This window comes from Cryptotermes secundus, unplaced genomic scaffold (assembly GCF_002891405.2).
Source record: "Cryptotermes secundus unplaced genomic scaffold, Csec_1.0 scaffold1876, whole genome shotgun sequence".
NCBI classification, from domain to species: Eukaryota; Metazoa; Arthropoda; class Insecta; order Blattodea; family Kalotermitidae; genus Cryptotermes; species Cryptotermes secundus.
Window position 1 is genome coordinate 143,768 of NW_019739005.1, and position 24,394 is coordinate 168,161.

Below are 24,394 nucleotides of genomic sequence, written 5' to 3' on the forward strand. Positions count from 1 at the left end.
CATCATATGTGCCAGAAAGGCAGCAATGGAATAAAGAATAGCTACATCTAGGAAGCAAGACTGTCAGACTGGAGGTCATGAAGCGAGTCAGGATTTCCATTGGGTCAAGGGAAGTGGGTGACTGGACATCATGGAGGGGTTGGCCCCCTCCAGAATGAAAGAAGGGACTGCATGCATAGTAAGAGCCAGAGATATAGGAGCACCAGCCACTGTGGGTAGTTTAGCCCACCCCAGCGAAAGGATCTGTATTGTTTGCATCCTTCTGTGTGTCATGATGTGGGAAGAAGAATGAAGGTAGTAAACCTGGACTGACTTGTGCCTTATCAGGGAGTGGCTTGGGATGAGCAGCCTTAAGGAGGGAGAAGCGGGAGCGGTTGGAGAGTAAACACTGTGTAAATCAAGCACAGGCGTCACAAGCACAGCCCTTGGAAAAGAAGAAATGGTGGTATACCTGTAGGCCATTCGAGATGAATAGCCTTAAGAAGGGAGCAATGTAGCATGCTACAGTATTTATCTGATTGTACTGACACACAAAGTATATGTGCTACTGAGGTCATGGGATTTTTTCAATTTACCTAATCCCAGCTGCACTATGGCCCTGGGGTCGACTCAGCCTCTAACTGAAATGAGTACCAGGGATATTCTTTGAATGTTCTTGGGGGTAAAGGGCAGAGGGCGTGTAAGGCTGACAACCTTACTGCCATCTAGAAAATGTGGGAACCTCAACATCTTACAACCCTATGGGCCTCCACAGCCTGTTACAAGGTTGCCTTTACTTTACTTTTTTACTTTTTACTGAAATATAGAATATAACTGCTACTGAAATATGAAATTTATCTGGTATTGACATATAAACTTTGGAACTATATAAAACTACCTGTTAGTAAATAGGAACTGTTTATGCAAAACACAAACTAGAACAAAAATTTCATAAAAAGGAGTAAACATATTTATTTTGTTTAGTTTTGAAATTGGACAGATTTGGAAGTTAACTGATCCAGCTGTTGGATGCAATGTGCTGGGCATGTAACACACATGTGAAAGCACATAAGCACATGCAAAGTTTTTGTAGGATAACCTGAAGGCAAGAAACCACTTGCAAGATCTAGGCATAGATGCGAGGTTAGTATTAAAATGGATTGTACAGAAATTGGATGGGAGAGTATGGATTGATTAATTAGGTGCAGGATAGAGATCAGTGGTGGACTTAACGTCAACACACTAATGAACCTTCAGGTTCCATAAGATTTGGGGAAGATCTAGAGTAGCTGAGCAACTGTTAGTTTCTCAATATGTACTCAGCTCCATGGAGTTAGTTAATTAAGTTTAAAATGAGATTTTCCTGTGTTAGAAAGGGCAGGGCTCTTTTAATTTTACTATGTTTGACGATGTTAAGACTATAGAGATTAGCATCAGGAAAGTATCACACTTTGCTACTCACATAGAAACAAAATTGGTGACAAACAGCGCATAAGTTTCAGGAACAATTTAAATTCAAGAGATCGAAATATTTTTGGTTTTTGGAGCCTCTTGTTTCATGTTTGCTGTTGCTAGATTAAGTGAAGTACTTTAAATAATATAAATAATTGAGTCTGTGTATTAATTGTGAGTTATAAATGTATAATTATTAATTAGTCTAAGGAAGGCAGTGATTGTTAGATTGTCATTCTGTTATGTCATTCTCTTGCCATTCTTGTGCATAAAAAATGCAAAAATGATCTGTTTAGTAAAATATTTTCCATATTTTGGTAAAGGAGAGGAAGGAAGGAAGGAAGGGACGAGGAAAGATGATAGGATATGCAAATAAAATGGATTACAAAAGAATGCAGGAGAAAGGAGGGAAGGAGAAAAAGGTATGCAAGTTTACATAACAATTGAGACCTCGTTGAATTTTCAGCAGGCATGACACTAGTAATATGTATTTAAATTTTAAATATTTATGAGACATACTCAGAGATTTTTCAGATGGACAATATGGGGTGTTGGTAGCACAAATGGAAGACGAGTATGTTCACAGACAAAGAAAATAGCTCTCTTATAATGTAGAATACTCTGTTAGGAATAAGACTGGTGAACTCCACGAAAGGGGAGAGCGAAAGTTGTATGGGGAACACCCCAGTGTGCCATGAATACTGGATGTAAATATTCTTATTGTAAGGTGGCTCAAAAATAACTGCACTCATTCCTGCATACTGATCCTATGTGAGTTCTGGTTACTGTCCTGTATTTTTTTATATATCATTACTCACTGGAATTTGGATTCAGAATAAATAAAATTGGAAAGTGAACTTATTTTTGTACATGACATGTATATGCTGAGTTCTTTTTGGGTTCGCCTTTTTTTTTATGTTTCCTGAAGTTTTGTTGGTCATGTTGTAGCTTAAGAGAGACTAGCTTTGTGTCTCCACTGCACTTTCTGTACGTTGCAAGTCTCCTGTAGGCCAGTGTTTCCCACACTTTGTGCTGCAGAACCTTGGAGTCCTGGGATTGGTTCCTGAGGGCCCATCCATATGGTTCTCTGAAGCCATTTATCAATTTCTCTGCGAGGGTTAGTGTACTGGCAGTGCTGTAGAATTCATATGGGGCACGGGTATTCTGACTGAGATGTTTGTGATTGTCCAGAGTTCATTCAGGTAACAGCCAGGACAGTGCCTTGGTAAGGCAATGCCTGCTTCCTTCTGCAACCCTTCCAGTTCGTCTGTAATCCTACCATTTGACGTTGTATAGTTAACTGCTTACAGCACTGTGAAGGACCCATACAAAATTATGATTTGACTGAACTTTGATATTTTTACATTCAGAAGGTTCTGGGTTCTGTTCTCAGCATGGAGGTTGGTTATCATGACTGAGATTTCTTGTGCTTTTCTTTAGTATATCCAGGTATTCATATATAAACCCTCATGTGCTCTCTTTTGATGACTTCAGTTCTGAAGAAAGAAGCAGAAAAAGCTTCTCCCTTTCAAGGTTAGGGCACTTCTCTCCTGATTACAAAGCAGAGATACTGTTGACCCTTCCATCTCTGCTTAAGCCCTCCCTAGCATCTCCAGCCATAGTCTGTACTCCGCTACTGCTCTAATAAAATGATAATGTTTATCATTTTGATGTATATTATTGAGCAAGTTGGCTCGGGTGGTAACATTTCTGATGTATATTCTGGAGGTATTAGGTTAGAATCTCAACTTGGACACTGACTATAACAACTCTTCTTGTTGTCTTACATTAGTCTGCTGGGATAGTAACTTGAGATAGGCCAGGGCGGGTTCCTTCCCGATCCCTTCCTACATGTCATTTATTAATTGTCCTAACATTTGACAGTGTATAGTCTAAGCTACTGAGAACATTGTTAAATAAACCATGAATGAACATGTGATAAATACACAGGGTTTAATACGGTACAGAGATGCTCAGGGCTAAAATTATACCAAAAATAGTCACCCCCATGTTGCTTTCGCTGTAGCAGTGAAATTTGGGTACAGAGATAATGTGACAAAAGCAGACTAGCAGCAGGGATTAATTTTTATAACAAATTATGACATTCTTCCTGAGCACAGAATAAAACACCATGGATACAGAAAGAATGGCTTTAAGTTGTGATTGCAGATCCAGACATATCACGTGACAGGAAGGAGACTTGAAAAGCTGGTAAGAGGACTGCTGGACTCCGTGAATGCCAAGCCCATAGGGGACAATTAAATAGCCTGAGTTTGTTATGTCGATTTCTTTCACTTAAGCAATGTCTGTTTATAGTACAAGAAAATTTTTTGCTATGCAGTTTCTGTACATGGGGATTTTAGTTTCGTCTTGTAGGCTACATCAGTGCTTTTGAGATTATACAGGTTTGTAGTACACAGTTTGGGAACCACTGCTGACAGTAATTTCATGGATGTTGTTTATTTACCTCTGGCAATAAATTGAAGTGTCCATATTGCACAGTTTATTGTTTTGGGGCCCCTCTGCTTCATCTCAGTTTTGGGCTTAAGCAGTAATTCTCATTTGTTACTGGTTATAAATAGTAGCCTGGTCCAGTTAGTTTTATAAACTGTAGCTCAGGTGGATAATGACTGTGAAGATTACTGTGTGTCCTGAGATGTGATGATGTAGTCTGGTACGTTACCAACATTTTGGAGAAACCTCTGTCCTGGAAAATGCAGGCAGCAGGCTTCTTTGAACTGTTGGTAACTTTACTGTTCTTCGTCACTGTCGTGACAATCTCAAATCTCATAGAATGTGAATTTTGTGCTTGAAAAGGTTGAAGAGATCGTGTCATTGACTAGCATGTTACTGTTTTTTTAAAAGTGTAGGTGGGTATATGCACGTATTGCAGTGCTGCAGCTACCCAGTGCTGGCCAGACTGGTTGGTGTAGCGGTAATGCTCAAATCATATTTGGGATGTGCTAGATTCAAACCTGAGCTGGGGCATAGGCTGCCCTGACTGTTGTATTTTGTGGCTGCCCTCAGTTCCTCCAGGCAGATGCCTGGATAGTACTTTGATTGGACCTTGACTGCATCCTTCCGTATCCTTTCCAATACATCCTGCCATTCGATGTTATATAGTCTGAGTTAGTGTCATAAAATGACCCTAAGAAAATTGTCAGAATTGCCGGAGATGACAGATTCACATGGGAGGTCACAACACTGTAACTTCGTACTTATAGTGATGTCCCTGTGAGTCTGACAAACTGCCATTCACCTTTTATCATATCTGAGTCCTGGGTAGCAACTTTCGTCACTTAAGACAGGTGCGGTTTGAGCTTGAGCCAGTGCTCAAGTCCTGTCATGTAATGAACATGTACGACATATTGTAATACAACAGGATTTAAGCAGCTGCTCAAGTCCTGTTGTGTAATGAACATATATAACATATTGTAATATAACAGGATTTAAGCAGCTGCTCAAGTCCTGTTGTGTAATGAACATGTATGACAGACATATTGTAATAGAAGAGGATTTAAGCAGCTGCTCAAGTCCTGTCATGCAATGAACATGTATGATGTTTTGTAATATAACAGGATTTAAACAGCTGCATCTATTTTGAGTGTGATGCTGGAATTATCATTGTCAAAAACTGAGTTGTAAGCTGACCATGATGTGAAGATTACAATCTTCTGGGATATGATGCTGTGTAGTCTGGCATGTACAATGGAACCTCCATTTACCTCAGTTTAGTGTTCAAACCCACATTTCACTAAAGAAACCTTAAATGGTCGTTTCACTGTATGTGGTGTGTTCAAAAAGTATCGAACCCTTGGTCAGCAGAAATACATTTATTGATTTGGAGGTACAAAACCCTAATCCCCTTCAAAGTAGTCTCCTTGGTAATGCACACACTTCTCCCAGCGCTTCCACCATTGTTGGAAACATTTCTGGAACGCATCTTTCGGGCCGTTGCATTCCGCATGATGTCTTCTCTTGACTCAAATTGGGTTCCTTTCAGCAGCATTTTCAGCTTGGGAAATAGCCAAATATCACATGGAGCCATGTCGGGGCAGTAGGGAGCCTGACGAACCACAGGGATGTTGTGTTTGGTGACAAAAGTCTGAATCAGATGCACAGAATGGGCGGGTGCGTTATCATGATGGAGCTGCCAAGTTTTTGCTGCCCACAGATCCAGTCGTTTGCGCCGCACAGCATCATGAAGGTGACGAAGGACCTCCTGGTAGTATTCCTTTGTGATTTTTTGGCCTTGTGGTGCATACTCATGATGTACAACCCCACGGGAGTCGAAGAAAACGGCCAACATGACCTTGACATTGCTGTGGATCTGCCATGCTTTTTTTTTGGCCTCGGGGATGTCGGATGTTTCCACTGTGATGACTGCATCTTGGTTTCTGGGTCTTATCCATAAACCCACGACTCGTTGCCTGTGATCACGGTGTTCAGAAACTTGGGGTTACTGTCTGCATTGTCCAGCATGTCCTGTGCGATTTCCAGACGGCGTTGCTTATGCTCCAGTGTTAGCAGCGTCGGTACGAATTTCGCGGACACTCTCCTCATGCCCAAATCCTCGGTCAAAATTGAATGTACTGATCCCCTATCTCGTTCGGAAGTTCTCGGACTGTGATACGACCGTCCTCCTTGACCAAAGTCCGCACTTGCTCAATGACATTCTCATTTCAGCTTGTTTAGGGTCTGCCTGAATGCGGTTCGCTGTCCACTGACGTGGGGCCATCTTTGAAGAGGTACCACTCCTTTATCCGTGAGTTGCTCATGGCATCGTCCCCAAAAGTCTGTTGAATCTTGCAAATGGTTTCCTCTTGGGTATCGCCAAGCTTTTGGCAAAATTTGATGCAGTGTCGCTGCTCATGTTGTTCTGTCATTTTACACCTTACTGGAATCCGACGAGTGCTCACTACATGTCCTCACTCATAGGCCGACTGCCAGTGACTGACACTTTCTGCAGGTGGGAAAAATTCACGACCGCATGAATGTCCCCTCCACCGAAGGGAGCCTCCTGCGCTTCATTGGTTTACGTGGGAAAAAAGGTTTGATACTTTTTGAACACACCACACATGTACCAAAGTTCTGGAGTAACCATAACATCCAGCTTCAGGGTCAGGTATGTAGCATGCATGGGTAAGAAAAGAAATGGAAACAAGAGTTTTATCAGGCAAAGCTAATGGAAAGAAACCACTCAGACAACCTCAGCATAGATGGGAGGACCATAAAATGGATGTTAATGAAATATGGTGGAGGGTTGTGAATTGGATTAATCTGGCTCAGGGACCAGTGGTGGGGTCCTGTGAACATTCAGGTGCCACAAGATGATGAGATTTCTTGACTAGCTAAGCAGCTGTGGGCTTCTCAAGAAAGAATGTGCTTCATGTAGTTATCTGGTGAGATAAGTAAATGTCTTTAACATGCTTTAGGACTGCTGTTATGCTTAATAGCATTCATTTTATGCTTCTCTTGGCATAAACTGTAGCATGGGTTGGAAAATTATGGACAAGCAGGGTCTCGTGTACCAAATGCTATAGTACAGGAGCTAGTGCTCCTGCTTCATGTTTCGGAGGCTGCAGGTTCAAGTTCCACCTCATCACCATGAAAATGTGCAGGGGAGTGGAGGTAGAACTCCATAGTCTTACCCTGCTGCCAAGAAATTTGCTTTCAAACTTATGTTTAGCCATTTAGACCATTTTTGCAGATCACAGAGTATTTGGGATAGAAGATTACAGTTTTAAAAAGTTTAATTTCTATTATTAATGTTTGATATATTTTTATATGTTCTGTAATTGTGATTCTTTTCCCTACAGTTCCAAGGGGGATGTATGGTTTGCTCCCCCTGCTGGTGCCCATGGATGGAGGGAGGCCAGTGATCAGTCTCATATTACAGCTCCTTTATCCTGGCACCCATCAGACAGAAGGCTGGGTGGGCCACGAAGCTGGTCCGGACAATGTGGAGAGGTCTCTTAGGTCTTATCAGGAAGTGAACTCCAATTCCTTGGTAGTCCAGCTCATAGGCTGCTCATTAAGTGAACCATAGTAACATTTTTAAGGGCTCTCTAACAGCACTTTGATAATTTATTAACATCGCACTTAAATTACAATTATTAAGTACATGTATACATTGAAACAGTTTGAAATGTGTTCCTCTCTTAAACTAAAAAGGGTACATTAGGGTAACAAGATTATACATAGTGTGACAGTACTACAATAAAATATCACTACTGATACATATGTACACATTCTAGAGGGCAGTGCTTATTATGAGTCCTTGAGGCATGTGTTGACAGACCAGCCAAGGATGAGACGGTCAAATCCGCAGGAGAAGAAGTTGCAGGAGAGATTTGCTGAATCATCTCCCCATGCCACGCAACTTACCATGCGCCTGTGACCCTACAAAATACAGAAAGGTACTTTATCAACATTTGGTGTGGTCACTGTAACATGAGGCACTGGCTATTTTTATGACAAATGACAGGGTTTACAATATTTGAGGTTTTTCCAGTGGTGAAAGTTCATGTTGTGATCTGAGTTACGACAGCATGTCCAATTAGGTAGGTGAGTACGAACATTTCAAGGGGGCATCCTGATTCCATCTTGAATACAATACCCATGTACCAGACTACAATGCAATATCATGACCCAGAAGACCACAATATGAATGACAGTACAATTTGTAACCTCTATGATGCTGTTGCTTGATCCTTCTCAGTTCGGATCAGTTAATGATTCATAATCATCTCTCCATACATTCCATGGTATACAATGTAGGCTGTTTCTCATGCCATTACAGCTGCTTACTTTCCTGAAGGTCACAGGAAGTCTATGAATGCTAATTTCAGAAGACTGCAGAAGAAGTTCTATTGTCTTTTTTACAGCAATATACTAGCATCTGCTTGGACAGCAGGTCTAAGGTGAAACACACAATATCTTAGTAAAGCTGGCATACCAGAATTAATGTCTATCAATGTGAGAATATTTTACTATCGGCAATTAGATATTTTAATGTGCAACATTTACTGCTTGTTCTCCTGTACAGGAATAACAAGTTTTTTACCTGTCGACTTGTTCTAGGCAGTCTCGCAATCCGCTGGCCTCCCAGATCAAACAGTCGCACTTGTCTGTTGTCATGAGGAATAGCCACTACTCCAGTGTTGGAGACAGCCAGGCGGTTTGCTGCCGAGTCGGACCGGATTGTGGCAAGTGATGACCGCATGTTACGGAGATCCCATACCTTTACACTGCGGTCATCTGAGCCAGATACTACTTTGTCTTCCCTTGTGAACACTGCACATGTCACTGTCCTACAATAAACACATTTCACAAACTGAAACTTTGTTTCAGTCAGCGCTCACAGCTGGAAACTGTCAACGAACTGAAGTAATCAGTTACCCAAGCCAAGTGTTAAGCAGCAAGGCGAAAGCAACACACACACAGAGAGAGAGAGAGCGCGAGTGTGTGTCCAGTTTTTATATATTCCACAGTACTGCACCTATTTTGACAAAATCTAGCATGATGGTAGGCGACCTCCCAAGGAGCTTTCAGATATGAGACCCCAAAATATCTTAGTTTTAAGCATCCTTACAAATTTTGGAAACCTCCCCCCCCCCCAAAAAAAAAAANAAAATTTTTTTTTTTGGTTACTGCTTGAGCACCATTTATCCTAGCATAATGAGGTTTTTTTGTATTCAGTAGGGCAGATGAAAAAACACACTGTTCACTCTATATGTCTGTTATAGTTCTGAGATACTGAACTTTTAAAGTTTCCAAAAATAGGTGGAAATTTTTATCTTGCATTGTGCCTGGGCAATGCCCAACAAATTAACTAGTTGTTAAATCAACATAAATATATTCATATCGTATAATACTGGGTATATTCTACCCTGATAATTATCCAAAATGGTGGTACCCACCTGTTACACTGCATGGTGTTTTGACCACAATATGAATCATATCTGCCATGAAAATGATATACTACTTTGCTACTGTTTGTAGTTCACGAAAGAACAGCAGATGACTCACAAGTCCCCTCTGATACTGAGCATTCACTCAGGATGCTGTTCTGATAAGCAGCATCAAAGGCAGAGGAAGTACGTTACCAACTCACTGTGAGTGACTTGTCATTTTGATTATTTTATAATGCTATACTATAATATTTTATTTAAGCATCCTGTTACATTAATGTATTCTTCACAAACTATACCTCTGTGCATGGTGGATGGAGGTACAGTTTGTGAAGAATGCTGTACCAGTTGCTAAAGTTTAAGAGCACTGGAAAGATTGCATTGGATGGGGGAAGAAGAATCGATTTCATGATGGGACTTACTCTGTGTGGCCCTGGAATACGGAGACAGAATGGATTGGCTCACGAAAATCCCACAGTCTAAATGTAGAGTCTCGCGATGATGTGACAACAAGGCGCTGTGTAGGATGGGATGAAGTGTGGGTTAGTTCCTGATCGTGACCTGTGAAGACAGTACGAGCATGATTTAGCCACAGACTTGAGGTATCTGGGCTGCACATTAATTGTGGGTTCACCAAACAAAGAACTCTTACACTTTCATGTGAAACTTCACATTTTTCAAATCATACATGCATTCAACATCATGCCACTACATGCACTGGAAATATTTGAGATCGGAGGTTATCGCGGGAATATTAAGATTATGGTCTTTTAGAATATGACCCTGTGTAGTTTGGCAGAGGGCCCTGCTGTATCGACAGAGGCTCTGAACACAATCTTGGTTGAAATACCTACTCATCCGACACCACAGACAAAATGGGAAGAAAGTCATGGAGTCAAGATTTTCAAAGGAAGCAGCTGTGACCTATTTCAAGGTTGTAGCCCTACATTTGACTTGAGAGATTTTTAAAAACCAAAACAAACTGCTGTCAGGACAGTCAGCAGCCCTGCTCAAAATTTTAAGTGCATACTGTATATGCAAAGACAGTTGCAGAACATGATAGCCATATCACCAAACACACCGATCCCCAGAAAATCCTAACATATGAGAATTTAAGATGCTCTGCCATTTCTGATGCACTAAAATACAGTAACTCTCATTTCAATTTAAATAAGTTATGGGACAGCGCTTCACACTTGTGTTATAATTGCAGAGGACAAAGGCTAAGCTGGACTTTCCTCAAATTGTACACAATGTGTGATACTAAGTCAAAATTAGGGGTTCTTAGATGACGCCTCCGTGTTCAGTGACACACTCACCACTCAATGACTGTAGCATTTCTCTGGTCTCCACATCATACAGGCTGGCTGTTCGGTCCCACGAAGCCGTGATGACTTGATCACCACCTGGTAACCAATCAGCTGCCATCACAACACCAGTATGTCCCGTAAACTCACAGACTGGAGTACGCAGGCTGGGTGTTCCCTCTGACACAGCCACTTCATCTTCATACTCGTCCTTCTCACACAGATCTATGTCTTCTTCTGAAGAGTGTCCTTTCTTGAACACGCAAACCAGAATACGGTGAGGGAAAGGTAAAGCTGTCCCTGTGCCTAAGCATCATGTTATGAGGGCAAAGTTCCAAGCTTTGGCATTACATGCAAGAGCAGATCAGGATTTCTTACGATGCCCCAAGATGTGATAAAAGTGAAGCCTCTATATTTCCTTAAGCACTGTAGTAGGAATGTTCAATAAACACTAAAGATTTCTATTTGGCTAACTATGTGGGCACACATTTTTGCAACAAAAGACACTTTAGGAAATATGAGAGAAATCTCAATGAATTACTAGAAATCTTAATGTACATGTGGTTGCATGGGTAAGAAAACAATCTCATGTTTAAGCATGGACAACTGGACAGATACGTTCCTTGTACAACAAGGGGTGATGCCCTCCCTCCAATTTGTTGTTTCCATTATTCCAATCTGAGGAGATGCAGTCAACCATCTATTGTGTTGTCCTGTGCATGTTCTCTCTTGGTGGTATTTGGGGGGCTACTCAGATTCTGAGGCTCTAAGTTGTAGTTTATTGAGCTTGCATGAGAACATTTGTCTTGTAGCTGCTTTATTTCCAATCTCTCTATGACTTTTCATAGCAAGGTGTTTTAGCACAGGGGCAATTTTTATATTATAAAATCAGTTTGTTCTCTTCAGTTTTCATAAACAAGAGTGAATTCTCATGTTAACTCAGTTCTGCTATTTTTGTCATTACGAGTTTATCTTATTTTATGAATTTAAAAACCCTGCAAATGATGTATTTTTCTTACTTTCATTCTATCATTAAGTATGGAATAATCCTCTGGGGCAATTTGGCTAATAATTCTAGTTTTTAAATTACAAAAGAAAGTAATAAGGATCATTTTGGGAGTTGGACCCAGAGACTCACGTAGAAGTCTTTTTAAGAAATTGGATATTTTGCCATTGTCATATGAATATATTTTTGTATGTATGTTATGTATGTATGATATTTTTAATGCTTTGTAACATGATCTAATCAGCTGTTCAGGGAAGTATCTGGACTGTGATGATGCCACTTACTGGCTGATCCCATGTGACTACAGCTTGCCACACATGAGCTGTTTGGTCACCGCTGGCGGTCAGGACTAAGTCTCGGCTGGGGTGGAAACGGATAGAGTTAACAGAACCCAAATGGCCCTGGTACTGGAGAAGACGTCGACCAGTCTCGATGCTCCATATGCATGCAGTGTGGTCTGTAAACAATGAATGGTGACAATGAGTCACAGTTCTTTAAGGCACTTAGTCATCGGTCGATCTTTATCCTGTCTATTACATGAGATTGTCACAGCAGTAAATATTATGTTTACTGTCTTATGGAATGACTTCATAATTTGAAGGGGCACCTACTGCCCCTGTCCTTTCCACAGAAGAGGAGGCTGGGAAGTTCCTCTGAAGTGGTGCTACCTACCAGACTACATGGTGTCACATCCCATTGGACAGTTATCTTAGTACTCAGAATTACTGGGTTTGTGGACTTTGTCCATCATTCAGTATTCTAAAAACAAGAGATCACAACGTTTTGGAAACTGGATCTGTTTCTGCCCTCGTGGGGAGAAACACCTACTCTGCTAACCTCAATCACCAGATGGAAACATATTCAGTTTCCAGAATGTCTTGTTCTCTAGTTTTTGGAATACTGGACGATGGGCAAAGTCCAAAACTCCAGTAACTCTCAGTGTTATACACCATTATTAGAACCATCAGAATCTATGAGTCATCTCAGTCTCTATACTACCTGAGCTATCCTGGCTCAACTTCAGTCATCAAAATGTGATCCAGACTGATGTTTGAATAAGATACTCAAAACAATTTTGTATTTATAAATTTCTAAGGTATTCTTTAGTAGCTTGAACCAACCTGCTGCAGCTGTCCCGATGATGGGCTGTCCTGGACGGGCCACAGCCACCTCCCATATCCCATCCTTGTGACCGGAGTACTCCCGCACTAGACAGCAGCTTACAGTGGGACCTTTGAAACTGGATACAATCTTGCTTGTCTGGGCTTTCAGTTTGTGTGCTGTTTTGACTTTTTGGGACCCAGAACCTGTTGCAGCTAAACAATTTATTTTCACAGCACTGCTTGCTCGCATGACATCACTCCATATCATTCAAAATTCCCACTCTCTGATGGCACAATACAACTTTCTTTTTTAATTCACTTAGTGGGGGATGCAGTCCAACTGGGTCCACTTGGCACGGCAGCCACTGATTGGCCTATTGTACCTGCCCTGGGTGATTATGATGGAGAATTTGGTGGAATGAAGATTGGTAGGGGAAACTGAAGTACTTGGAGAAAACCTGCCCCAGCACCACTTTGTCCACCATAAATCCCACTTGACCAGACCCAGGATTGAACCAGGGCGCCGCTGGCACAATCCAAAATTTCAATACAATTAAACTCATACTGGCCATGCACTGTAATAATGCATATATGGATCCAGTAGCGTAGCCTTGCCTTTTTCAGCACATGTGCCATAAGCTCCCAACTTTCATTCAGACTGTCAGTGCTGCAACAGCAGGGGACTAAACCCCCTATTAAGGCTGAGACCAACGGCTGCAACTGGACAAAATCCTGCACCAGGGACTGAAGAACACCATGGGAAACCTGAATGATGAAAGCCAGTGCTATCCACTTGGCCACAATATTTCAAATTATCTACCAAGTTTGGTTATACTATGACTAGCACATTTTGGTTTCATGATGACATGCTCACACATTTACTCACATTTTTGTTTTGATAAACCCTTTGATGAAGAATTATCAAAATCTGTGAAGTCATAACTCTGCTTATCACCGATGAAGGATTCGCGTTCCAACTTCTCATTCAGAGTATCAACCTTTTCCTGCACTGAAAATTTCAATAGAAATGTTGTCACAAGGTGAACACTGAGGAAGCATCGTGATAATGAACAACATATGTGTTACTTACAATTCAAATTTTCCATATATAAAACTTCAAACTCCTTCTCAATCTGTAAGAAAAGTTCATGTAGCCGAGTTCTGCAACAAAAGACTGATCCTGAATTAAATTTCATTACCTATTGACAGCTGCTCCACTATACGCAAATGGCATAAAAGATTTAATAATAAGGGAATGTGGCTTCTTGCATATATAACAGCCTTCAGCCATAAGAGAGAATGATCCAAAAAATGCATATCCTGAGATGCACTGGTAAGAACTGAATTCATTCTCCCTTAGCTTCCAATTCATGTCTTTCATACACAGGATATGTTTAAATAATCACCTAAATAATGGTGGTATCAAACTGTCACCATCCATATCAGAGCGAAAGCTCTGACTCTGAAAATTGTGCATTTCGCTTTCAGCGTTACTCTGAACTCTGGGAATGTTAATCCGTTTGCTTTTAGGTGGTTTCCCTGTGTGATTCTGCAAAACATCTTGTGGCATTCCGATTTTTTGATGGGTTGCCCTTTTATGTTGCAGAAAAATCACCTCTCACAACAGCAACGTTAACGAAATCAATCAACATCTGAAAGGAGAGAGAGTGGGATTAACCTTGGCCTTACTCTCCGCCCAAGACATAATATTAATACTTTTGTCATGTATGTACAAGTAAAGATCTATCTATACCACTCGTATTTGCATCCCACTCTCGAAAACAGCGTATAAATAAACCCATACCAACTATTTCTTGGGCAGATTCCTCGTCTCTCACCACATTTAAGCTGGTACCAAGATGACAGTTCGTATTACCTGTCACACCATCTTGAACGATCTTGAACTTGTTACTAATGCAGTTTTTTGGTAACACTTCTGTCATATTTTCCCTACGGAGCACCAAAATGTCCTTCACAGGGATACGCATCCGTTCCATTAGGACAAATTTGAGACCATGAAAAATACATCGTTCATTACATTTCAATCATGGAAACATAATTTGCAATTATGTTACTGGTTAATAATAAATTTAGATTAATAGAACTCATATTTATTCTCGATATTTCGCCGCTTTCGTTAAAATGTTAGAGAGATATTTCTGAATACAACTGTGGAGTGAGTCCTATGACTCGAATGGATTCCATGGATATTCGTAGTGTGAAATGAGCTGTATTTCTGAACGAAATAGAAAATGTAGTGCGTTTGTAAAACATAGCATTTATGCATTATACAATTGAGAGGGTCAATTCGTATTACACATTCACATGCGTACATATTTTGATTTTTAAAACTTTTGTTAATAGATATATATTTGAAAATTTATATGTAATGAAATGTTTAATGACCGACAAATGTTGGTTCCCTCCTATATTACGTCTGTTGTAACTTACGTTCCGGCTATTGATTTAAAACTGAAAATTTAGGTACATGATTTGTAAATGTAATGTATTGCGTAATGTTGTAGTTAGTATTAAATGTTATTTGATACTATTTAGGTCTTAGTTTCCTGTATTTATTGATATTGCGTGATTTGCAAGAGAAGGCCTACGACACAAAAATAACAATGGATCCTTACGCGGCAGCCATTTTGCTGTAAATTTCTGACAATTGTTCTCAGTTCAATCAGATTATGTGAATACCTTTCGCTTAAGTTTTCGGACTAATGAAAAATAATATTTCGTGTAACAATTGTGTATGTTTCAAGAGCATTAGCCTAAACGAAAACAAAACTGAAATACTGAGCCTAGGCCCTAGTAAGTATCACCCTTCATAGGCCTACTAGCCTGGACTAAGCCTATGACTGAATATTAACTTTTAAAATGGTCTTTATGTTTATAAATGCGCAGATGTAGTGTACAGCAGTATTTTATTAGATACGTAATGTAATAATTTCCAGGTTTAAATTGCTGGAAGTGACACAGTTTGTAAGTCAAAACACTGAAATATCTATTTTATAGTTCTAACCTAACTTTTAGACGTTTTTGGGTTTCACTTTAACCGTATAAATTTTTGCATCTTTCGATGGGAATTAGAAGAAGTTTTCGACGGCAACAGTACTGTATGTTCATCCATTTCATTCCGGACAATTTTGTTACATAGTTCACTAAAGAAAGGCATGATGTATACATTGTCCCATGAAAACATTCATAGTGAAATAATTGTTGTAGGCGATTTAAGGAATTACACTGAATGGGTAGTGTGTTGATTCCAATGTGTTCATTTAAAAAATCTGTATCAGATAATGAAATTTATTTAATTTGTGTTGAATTTTGAAGAATCTTTGCAGGCTATTGTAATTAATTCAGTCCATATGGATATTCATTGTTTTTTCCCCTTGAACGATTTTCCGTATGTATGTAACGTAAGTGCAGTACATATTCGTTTTTTTAGATATAAAGGTTAATTGTTATATAGGCGTTGGTGTGGCTGGTAGATGTAGCTGTCCAAAGACCATGTGAGCAGTGCAATAAAGTTACATTTATTATTGTGTTGTGTGGTTATAAGATAATTTTGGTGCTAGGATAACTGTAGTACTTATTACAGTATGTGTTAATAACAAACTGGATAAGATGTAGGACTACTACATAAATTACTAATGGAATCATCAGAAATTTAGTAAGCTTACTTGTTTATCCATTCATGGCATGAAGTAAAGTGAACTTTATTAGGGTAGAATATGGAGGAAATTGTCTGATTGTTTCAGTGAAAGTTTCTTATATATATATACATAAACTGTCTCATAGTTTAGGAACTGATGCAGGGTTGTATACAGACAGACAGACAGACAGACAGAGACAGACAAGAAGAGACACATGAACTCCACATAAAGTTTTTTTTTTCTTTGTAAAGAATGCCTAATAACCTGAGAACATTCTCAGTGTGTGTTTTCACTGTCTGTATCTAATGTTTAATTTTGGGTTTTGGGGGTTTGGTTGAAATTGCACATTAAAGTGGGAAGTAATGTGGTAACAAGTATCTTCTGAAGAATACTTTGTCACTCATGAATCAGAGCAGGATATCAGATTCCGTGTTGTTTTATTTAATATAATAATGTGCATAGTTGTAATGACAGGTTAGGTTAGGGCATAATGTATGAAGCCCATATGATATGTCTCCTGCATGAATTATTAATGTATGTGTTGTTGAAATGACCAACGCATGATATAAGCCAATAAACAATGAAGTAAGTGTACGCATAAATATTCTTTAAGTTAAGCGAATAGACATTGCAGGACCCAAAATGTCGGTATTTCCAATACAGTAAGACTCTGCTTCTGAACTGGTTTCATCTACTTCACATCCTGGCAACTGATTTCTCTAAAATCTACCTTATAGTTTAATGGTACTATATTCTGGGATATCATGCTGTGTGGTCTGTTGAAAGTCAACTGATGTTTCAAATTGACTACATGGCCTTATATCCCACAAGATACCTCAAACCCTACATGACTTTGTAGCTGTCTGCTGGACCCCTGTCCTTATTCCTACAAGTTATTGCTTTCCAAGAAGTGCAACAGCGAATTGTTTTATGATTTCCTCATCAGTACCATATAAGCTAAATGTCCAACCGATGTTGTCTCTGTTTCAGCATCTGAACAGTATTGGATTAGGTTTCTCATATGTTGCCAATTGTACATCCACAGTATTATACTGCAGTATCCTGTTGCACTGTGAACTCTGAATTAGCACGTGCGTTTCTGGCCATCCCTGTGCAACTTCGTCGATGTATTAAAATTCACACTTTAAAAGTATTCATCTCTTTCTTTTATTTGAACACTACATGTTTCGCCCCAGCTGGCCATCATCCGTTAGCCAGTTTGGCCGGAACATGTAGTGTTCAAATAATAGGAAGAGACGAATGTTTTTGAAGTGTGGATTTTAGTAAATCAACAAAGTTGCACAGGGACAGCGAGAAGTGGATGTGCTAATTTAGAATACATTTACAAGTTTTACTTTCCTGAGTGTTTTGAACAGAATTACAGCAGATGGTTCTATGCAGATTTTCCAGTTTTTAGTTTCTGGTCACAAAAAAAATGATGAACTCCATACTCTGTAACAGAGGTATCCAAACTTACTTAAACATTATAGTTGCATTGGATAATTTTCAGAAGTTTTGGAGCTGCTGTCATGTGGATTGGATAGCATCTGTTCACATGCATGTGGCAGATTGTTTTTTATGTTTATTCCATTTGTAAAAAATAAAGATAATTGATACATATTTTTTCTGAGAACTTCACAAACAATTGAAAAAAATTCCATGCAACTTGCAACCCACTTCATGCCTGGTATATGGAAATTGTGAATTTTAAGTTTATCATTTGAATAGGGAAAATACAATTATAGGCCAATTACTTGAAATTACAATAAACCCTCTCTGAACTGGAGTATTTGAGGTAGAGGTCATCTGGATTAAGTGATAATGTGACTGATGAATGATGAATTGCAGTGGATTAGGAAGGAAATGGTCATGACCTAATTGAGTTACTAGCCTGACATTTGCATGGAGGGAATGAGGAAAACCACAAAAAACCTCAGTCAGGATTGCTAGTGTTTTGAGCAAGATTTGAACCAGGCACCTTCTGAATACCTCTAAGCCAGTCCTGTTGGCTATTTAAAATGTGTTTCTTGAGTCCTGTCATGAATACACTCAGTTCCAGTTGCAGTTAACTTTATCAAAACCAGCTTCCATATAGTGAGTGAGGGATCCTATGTCTGTATGCATACAGTATCAATATTTAGTCTACTGAAAAGTGGAAATGTTGGTGGATAAAATGAATGAGCTTGCCAGATTAAAACATATTTAATCCTTCTCACATTCTGAGTTAATCTGATGGGCTGCCATGAGCTGGTCTCATTGGCTGTTTGTTGCAAGAGCTAAAGACATTGGTCCAGTGTTACTTAGTGGGGCATTTTTGTCAATAGATGGCATCAAGTGTCATTTACTGATATTAGAGGAAAGAACAGGCCTTGAAGCTATGTATGCCTGTGATTGTTTGAAGGTAATCTGTGGAAGGAATATGATTTCTATGTGCATCTGCAAGCAGCCTTAATGTTCCTAACAAGCATTTCTATGGCAGGGCATGGCAGTCGGAAGGCTAAGGCAGAAAGTTGTGGAGCTTTTTGTCGTGCCATCTGAAGGAATAATTCTGGGATAATTCTGCCAGTAATGTGATGGAATACCTGCACAGTTCAGTTCTTTGTCCTCACTTTCAAGAAAGGAGTTTGAACCTACCAAATCTTCCTTTCTCCTGGTTACTGGGGTTGCAATGGCTGGAGCACGAAACTGAGCATTCACCTCTGCCTGGTGCTGAGGTCAGCTTAATGATTTTATCCGTAGCTCAGGCTGTATTCTGTTGAATGACTGCAGAATAATGATGAATTGTCCCTTGAGGGACACAGGAACATGGGACCTCATGAATGTGAAGCAGGAATCCTGCCCATTTGATCACAAGACCATTGCTGGGTCAGCATGTGGAGCTGTACTTTCATGGCGTGTTCAGGCATCAGAGCAACATATATGAGGAAATGTTCTGCATGGTTGCATATCATAGGATGAAGCGAGGCTTGGACATTTGTGATCCTTCTGGTAACAGTGATATGGCAGCTATGTGCTTTCCAAACACAGTAATGGTTTGAAGAAAGGTGGCTTAGTCATGACCTTGTGCTTTCGATTGGAGAAGTCATTATGCTTCAATTAAACACATATTGTAAACATTAGCACATATATGTTGTATGTTCAGTTCACTGAACCTTGCTGTATGCCGTCTTGGTTAGCGACAGTTAAAAGGTAAAGTCCGTGTGCTTAATTAAGCACTATGCCATGAAGATATACATGGCAGTGCAATTATAGCTCCATGTTTGTAACCTTGGCAATAGATGTGTGTGAGTGGTCAGCTTCATGTCCTTGCTGCTCTACTGATGAAGAAAGAGTCCTTACTATCAGTTGAATAAGAGGCTGCATTGATAGCTCACCCCTTCTTCCCTGAATTCACGTAGAGGGGGGTGGAGTCCAGTTGGGCCCACTCAGCACGGTGGCCACTGATTGGCCTATTGTACCTGCCCTGGGTGATTATGATGATGGAGAATTTGGTGGAATGAAGATTGGCAGGGAAACCGAAGTACTTGGAGAAAACCTACCCCAGTGCCACTTTGTCCACCACAAATCACACTTGACCAGACCTGGGTTTGAATCCAGGCCACAGCGTTGGGAAGCCAGTGACTAAATGCTTGAGCTATGGCACGGCATTTTCTTCCCTGATGATGGAAGCAGTGGTTCCTCCGTAATGCCAGTGTCACATCCCAGAAGACTGTAGTCTGGATACTGTAATGACTTTCAACCACAACTAACCTTTGCAGTTGATATCACGTTGGGGAGAGTGGGAATTGAACAGACATAGCTGTTCATGGGTTGTACCTTGATGTACACTATGGGCAGTTTCACCTAGGGCTTTCCTTTTCCAGCTTCTAGTAAACATTGTACTGTCTCTTGTATGACGTATGAGTTTTTCACTTCATATTTTGGTTTTCTGGCTTATGACGGAGCATGTGGTCTTGGAACCAGGAGACCACAATAGACTCTTTCCATTACCGCAGTCAGGTCTAAATAACTTCAGCAACTGAGAAAGCATCTTTAAAGTGCCCATTAATCAACAGATATAATATTGGGTGTATGGTGGGCATGGTTATTGAACTGAATAACCATTAGTGAAGTTTGTGGAAAGGCATTATAATACTCACTGAAAAGTAACTCAGTTTGGAACCTTTGCAGCCTGAAATTTATCCGAATAATACTCAAGTATCCAGTTTCTGGATCACAGAGAGTACATTTCTATTATAAATACCAACTGGTTACTGATATTTATGGAACTAATTACTGTTTATTGCAAGTGAACATGAAAACTGTAAATACACTGTCCAAGTAATATGTTGCATCTTTCTTAACGTTAAAGTAGGTGGTATATATAGTAAGAAAATACCTTTGCTATACTTGCTGTTGGAATTCTTCCATTGGTGTTTGATTTTGCCACTCCAACATTCAGCTTTGGTTCTTAAAAATGAATTTCAATGCCTGGTAGTTGTTTTTAAGTAAAAAGATAGTGATGCTTCATAAATATTAGTAGATTTTTGACACCTGTGTTATTCACCAAAGTGCTCAATAAATATATGGGAGAAGATTTGCAAGTAGCATTGTGTTAAAGGTGATGGCATTTTGGAGGATTCATTTCATGGCAAGTCAGAAGGTCATTGATTCTCAAATACTTATCAGTAATATTTAAATATTACACGTCACAATATAATATTTATTTTCCTAAACTTGATAGATAGTTACACATAATTTTACACATAGACATAACCTCACTTTAAAAATTTTGTTTTATAAATTATTGTTCAGTGTTTATACTGTGCCAGAAATTAGGTATTATTGACAGTGGAATGTGTGGGTTTAGAAATGTATAATCTTGACCAAGCAAGATATAACAAATGATTTTCCTGACGTCAGGTAGCATTGCAGTTGACTCAGTATAATGGTTAAGTGCAAAACTGTGAAGGCAGTTTAAACAGATGAATCTGGTATGGCTGAATAAAACAACAGTAGTCTCTTCCGAATTGCTCACCTTGAATTCATTGAAAGGTCACCATGAGATTCCATACAAGCTGTCACAATATTTCTTTTCTATCCAGACTTGAACCATTTGGTTTCTTTTGTGAATCTGGAGAGGTAACAGCCATGAACAGTGTTCCATTTTGATTTCTTTTGTGGTTTAACACAGTTTCAAAACTATATAGCATTGAATTGTAGGATAATTAATGACAGATGAATTGGAATGGATGTGGAAGGAAGCAGCTGTGGACCAGTTTCGGTAGTATCCCAGATTTTCCTGGATAGACTGAGAAAAACCAGATAGTTGGTGTCCCAGCCAAGATTTAGTTATTTGTAGTTATGTAACAACACTGTCAGTAATCCAGGCTATGTAATTTCGAGTGGCTGAATGATAGTTAATAATAGATCAGAAAGGGTGCGGGAGGAAGCATGTCTTGGAATTTGCCTGGAGGCACTGAGGAAAACCATGAGAAACATCAGAAGAATTAGTGTTCTGAGCAAACTTTAGACAATCAGCCACCTCCATCCTACCATTGTGTGAGTTACTCAGATCATTAAATAAGCCATAAATAAACACATTTTTAGGGTCATTCGTATCTACCTACAAGAACCCCCCCCCTTTTTCCACTGTGTCTCAACCTGGAAGACAGCAGTGTGAACACACTACCATTGCAACCACAAATCTTAGGATTAGCTTGTAGACTGCCTTTGTAATACGTAAACCATAATTTATGGCTCACACTTTCAGAACCTTTGCTTTAGGTCACATAGCATCTGTTGAAGTGATAAGTAGTTAATTTTGTTTCAGGTATGGATAAATGTGCATTTGGATATCGAGTTTACAGGAGCAGTATTAATAGGTTCACCACAAATGGAGGAATCAGTGTAAATGTATGATCAGTGCAAACAAGGTAGGTGCTCTTCAGCCTTATTTAACGGTGTACAAATCCCATGTTAGGTGCGTGTTTTGGCACACAGGAAACTTCATCTTGTTCACTACCAGCTTATAGTGGCAACACAGAAAGAAATCCTGTGGGTTTTAGTGCTCGAAGCTTGCCACTTTGTGCCTGACTTGCAGGCCACAAACGCTTCATATTCGCTGGGATTGTTACATGCTTATCACTATATTTTGCAGAAAAACATCTTTGAGTGTTTGTCATACGTTGATTAGACAACTTTATGGGAGAAACGTTCTGTTCATTCAACAAGATATATGGTGTGGTGATCTTGTAACTTTCTGATGATCATAATGTTTTAGATGGACCATACCAATATTTCTGCAGAAGGAGCAGCTAGAAAGCTGACGGGAGGGAGGTAGAAATATACTGGGAATGGAAGCGTAACAGTTTTGGGGAGATGTAGACGAAGCTGATCCATGGCTCTTCTTTTAAAGGCCTAAGTACAGTAACAGCTGCTCATACTTGCTTTTGTCCTCCCTGTGATGTCATGTAGTTTGGTAGATGGGTACCAACATTTTGAAGTAACCTGTTGCCTCCATCTGCTGGGTAGGAGCATTTGTTGAGGTGTCAGGTTCCTCAGACACTACCAAACTAGGTTAGACTTGAAAGGATTCTGACAGTGGTGTATACTGTACTTCTTTTGGCTTATTTTGGACTTCACCCATCGTCTGGTATGTAAAAGACAAAAGACCACGATGTTTCGGAGACTGGATCTGTCTCCGAAATGTCGTGGTCTTTTGTCTTTTACATACCAGACGATGGGTGAAGTCCAAAATAAGCCAAAAGAAGTATACTACCAAACTACATGGCGTCACACCCCAAACACTACAATCTCAGTATTGAGCACTGTGAGAACCTTAGATCTCATGTGGACTAGCATTTGGAATCTTTGCCAGAATACTGCTTGCGTCAGTTTTTATACTTCTCTTCATTCTCCTCTGTGGGACGCCAGAGTATTGCTTTGAAATAAGCCAAGATGGCGGGCATCTCACTGTTCATGGCCATATTCCCATCTAGTGGAACTCTTTGTAACATATAGATTTAGAAATGTAAGAAATGATGGAGTCAGACCATCAAGCCAATCCTGTTCTCAAAGCAGTTTCATAATATAGTATTGCTTTGTTATTATTATTATTATTATTGTTGTTGAGTTTTGAAATAGGCATTTCTTAGTTGAGAGTTTTCAGGTTTTCTTGATGGGAGGTATTAAGAAGATGGTGTTCTGTGTTGTGATCCTGTAGTCTTGTAGATGGATACCAGTGACCCACAGAACAGTATCCACATACAAGGGAATTCAGTGTCACAGCACACAAGATAACTGTTTCTCCAAGTTCTGTCCTTTAGCCATGAACATGGATACAGGATGCTACTGTGTTGTGGCAGAGTCATTGTTGTTGTTTCAGAATAATGGCCTCTGAGGCAGGAAGCAACTTGGGAGCTGTTGTGTTGGTTCTGCATGGTGCAGTTGCAGGGAGACCATACCAGCAGATAAATGATGTTGCAAAATGAAACAGAAATGTACAATTTGGGCCTGGGAGGAAATGCAAGGTTCGTGTACTTTCTGCAGTTCTTAGTGGCCACTGGTGAGTCAGGTGGGTTGGTGAGCATAATGTAGACTCAGCTGCTATCTCTGTGTGTGAGCCACACAACAACTAAACTCGGTATCCACCTCAATTTAACAACAGTACCATCTACCAATATCGAAAACAACAAAACAGAATATTAACACCAAATTCCTGTTGAAACATGGAGTGAAACATCAACACTGTCGTACCTACAGCAGTAAGGGTAAGGAGACATTGTTAACATGAGCGTATACCAGTACAGGATTGCTTGACGTGGTGGATGATGTGAGTTGCTGTGTGATATACAAGACATGAGCAAAAGGAAACTACAGTAATACCAAGACATATGACGCAGGTGGCATAATGCTGACTTGCATGGAATGGTACTAATAGCAGCTGTATAATAATGTTACATTTTTATATATAAGCTTTAAATTTTAAGTTCAG

At 39.8% G+C, this 24,394-nt stretch overlaps 2 protein-coding genes across 15 annotated transcripts in view; one reads left to right on the forward strand and one right to left on the reverse strand.

The window, feature by feature from the left end:
• Positions 1 to 7,480: 7,480 nt before the first annotated feature.
• On the reverse strand, positions 7,481 to 14,741 carry LOC111871580 (WD repeat-containing protein 37). Of its 5 annotated transcripts, none has more exons than XM_023864781.2 (10): positions 14,637 to 14,741; positions 14,167 to 14,412; positions 13,851 to 13,921; positions 13,647 to 13,769; positions 12,779 to 12,973; positions 11,942 to 12,114; positions 10,664 to 10,904; positions 9,767 to 9,905; positions 8,498 to 8,744; positions 7,481 to 7,833 (listed from the first exon to the last, which is right to left on the reverse strand). In XM_023864781.2, the coding sequence occupies exons 2-10, from the start codon at positions 14,328 to 14,330 to the stop codon at positions 7,702 to 7,704; spliced, it is 1,485 nt and encodes a 494-aa protein (XP_023720549.1). In that variant the 5' UTR covers positions 14,331 to 14,412; positions 14,637 to 14,741; the 3' UTR covers positions 7,481 to 7,701. The 5 variants fall into 5 exon arrangements, with proteins under 5 accessions (XP_023720549.1, XP_023720550.1, XP_023720548.1 ...); XM_023864782.2 differs by having other exon boundaries at positions 12,779 to 12,964; positions 14,565 to 14,726; XM_023864780.2 differs by having other exon boundaries at positions 14,565 to 14,725.
• A 432-nt stretch (positions 14,742 to 15,173) lies between these two features.
• The window catches only part of LOC111871582 (INO80 complex subunit D), a 194,333-nt gene continuing 185,112 nt past the window's right edge, over positions 15,174 to 24,394 (forward strand). For 7 of the 10 annotated variants that reach the window (XM_033754313.1, XM_023864791.2, XM_023864795.2 and 4 more), the window contains exons 1-3: positions 15,261 to 15,574; positions 22,232 to 22,334; positions 23,786 to 23,930. In XM_033754313.1, the coding sequence (XP_033610204.1) occupies positions 23,875 to 23,930 (56 nt within the window). In that variant the 5' untranslated portion in view covers positions 15,261 to 15,574; positions 22,232 to 22,334; positions 23,786 to 23,874. The other 3 variants (XM_023864788.2, XM_023864787.2, XM_023864792.2) reach the window with 3 other exon arrangements.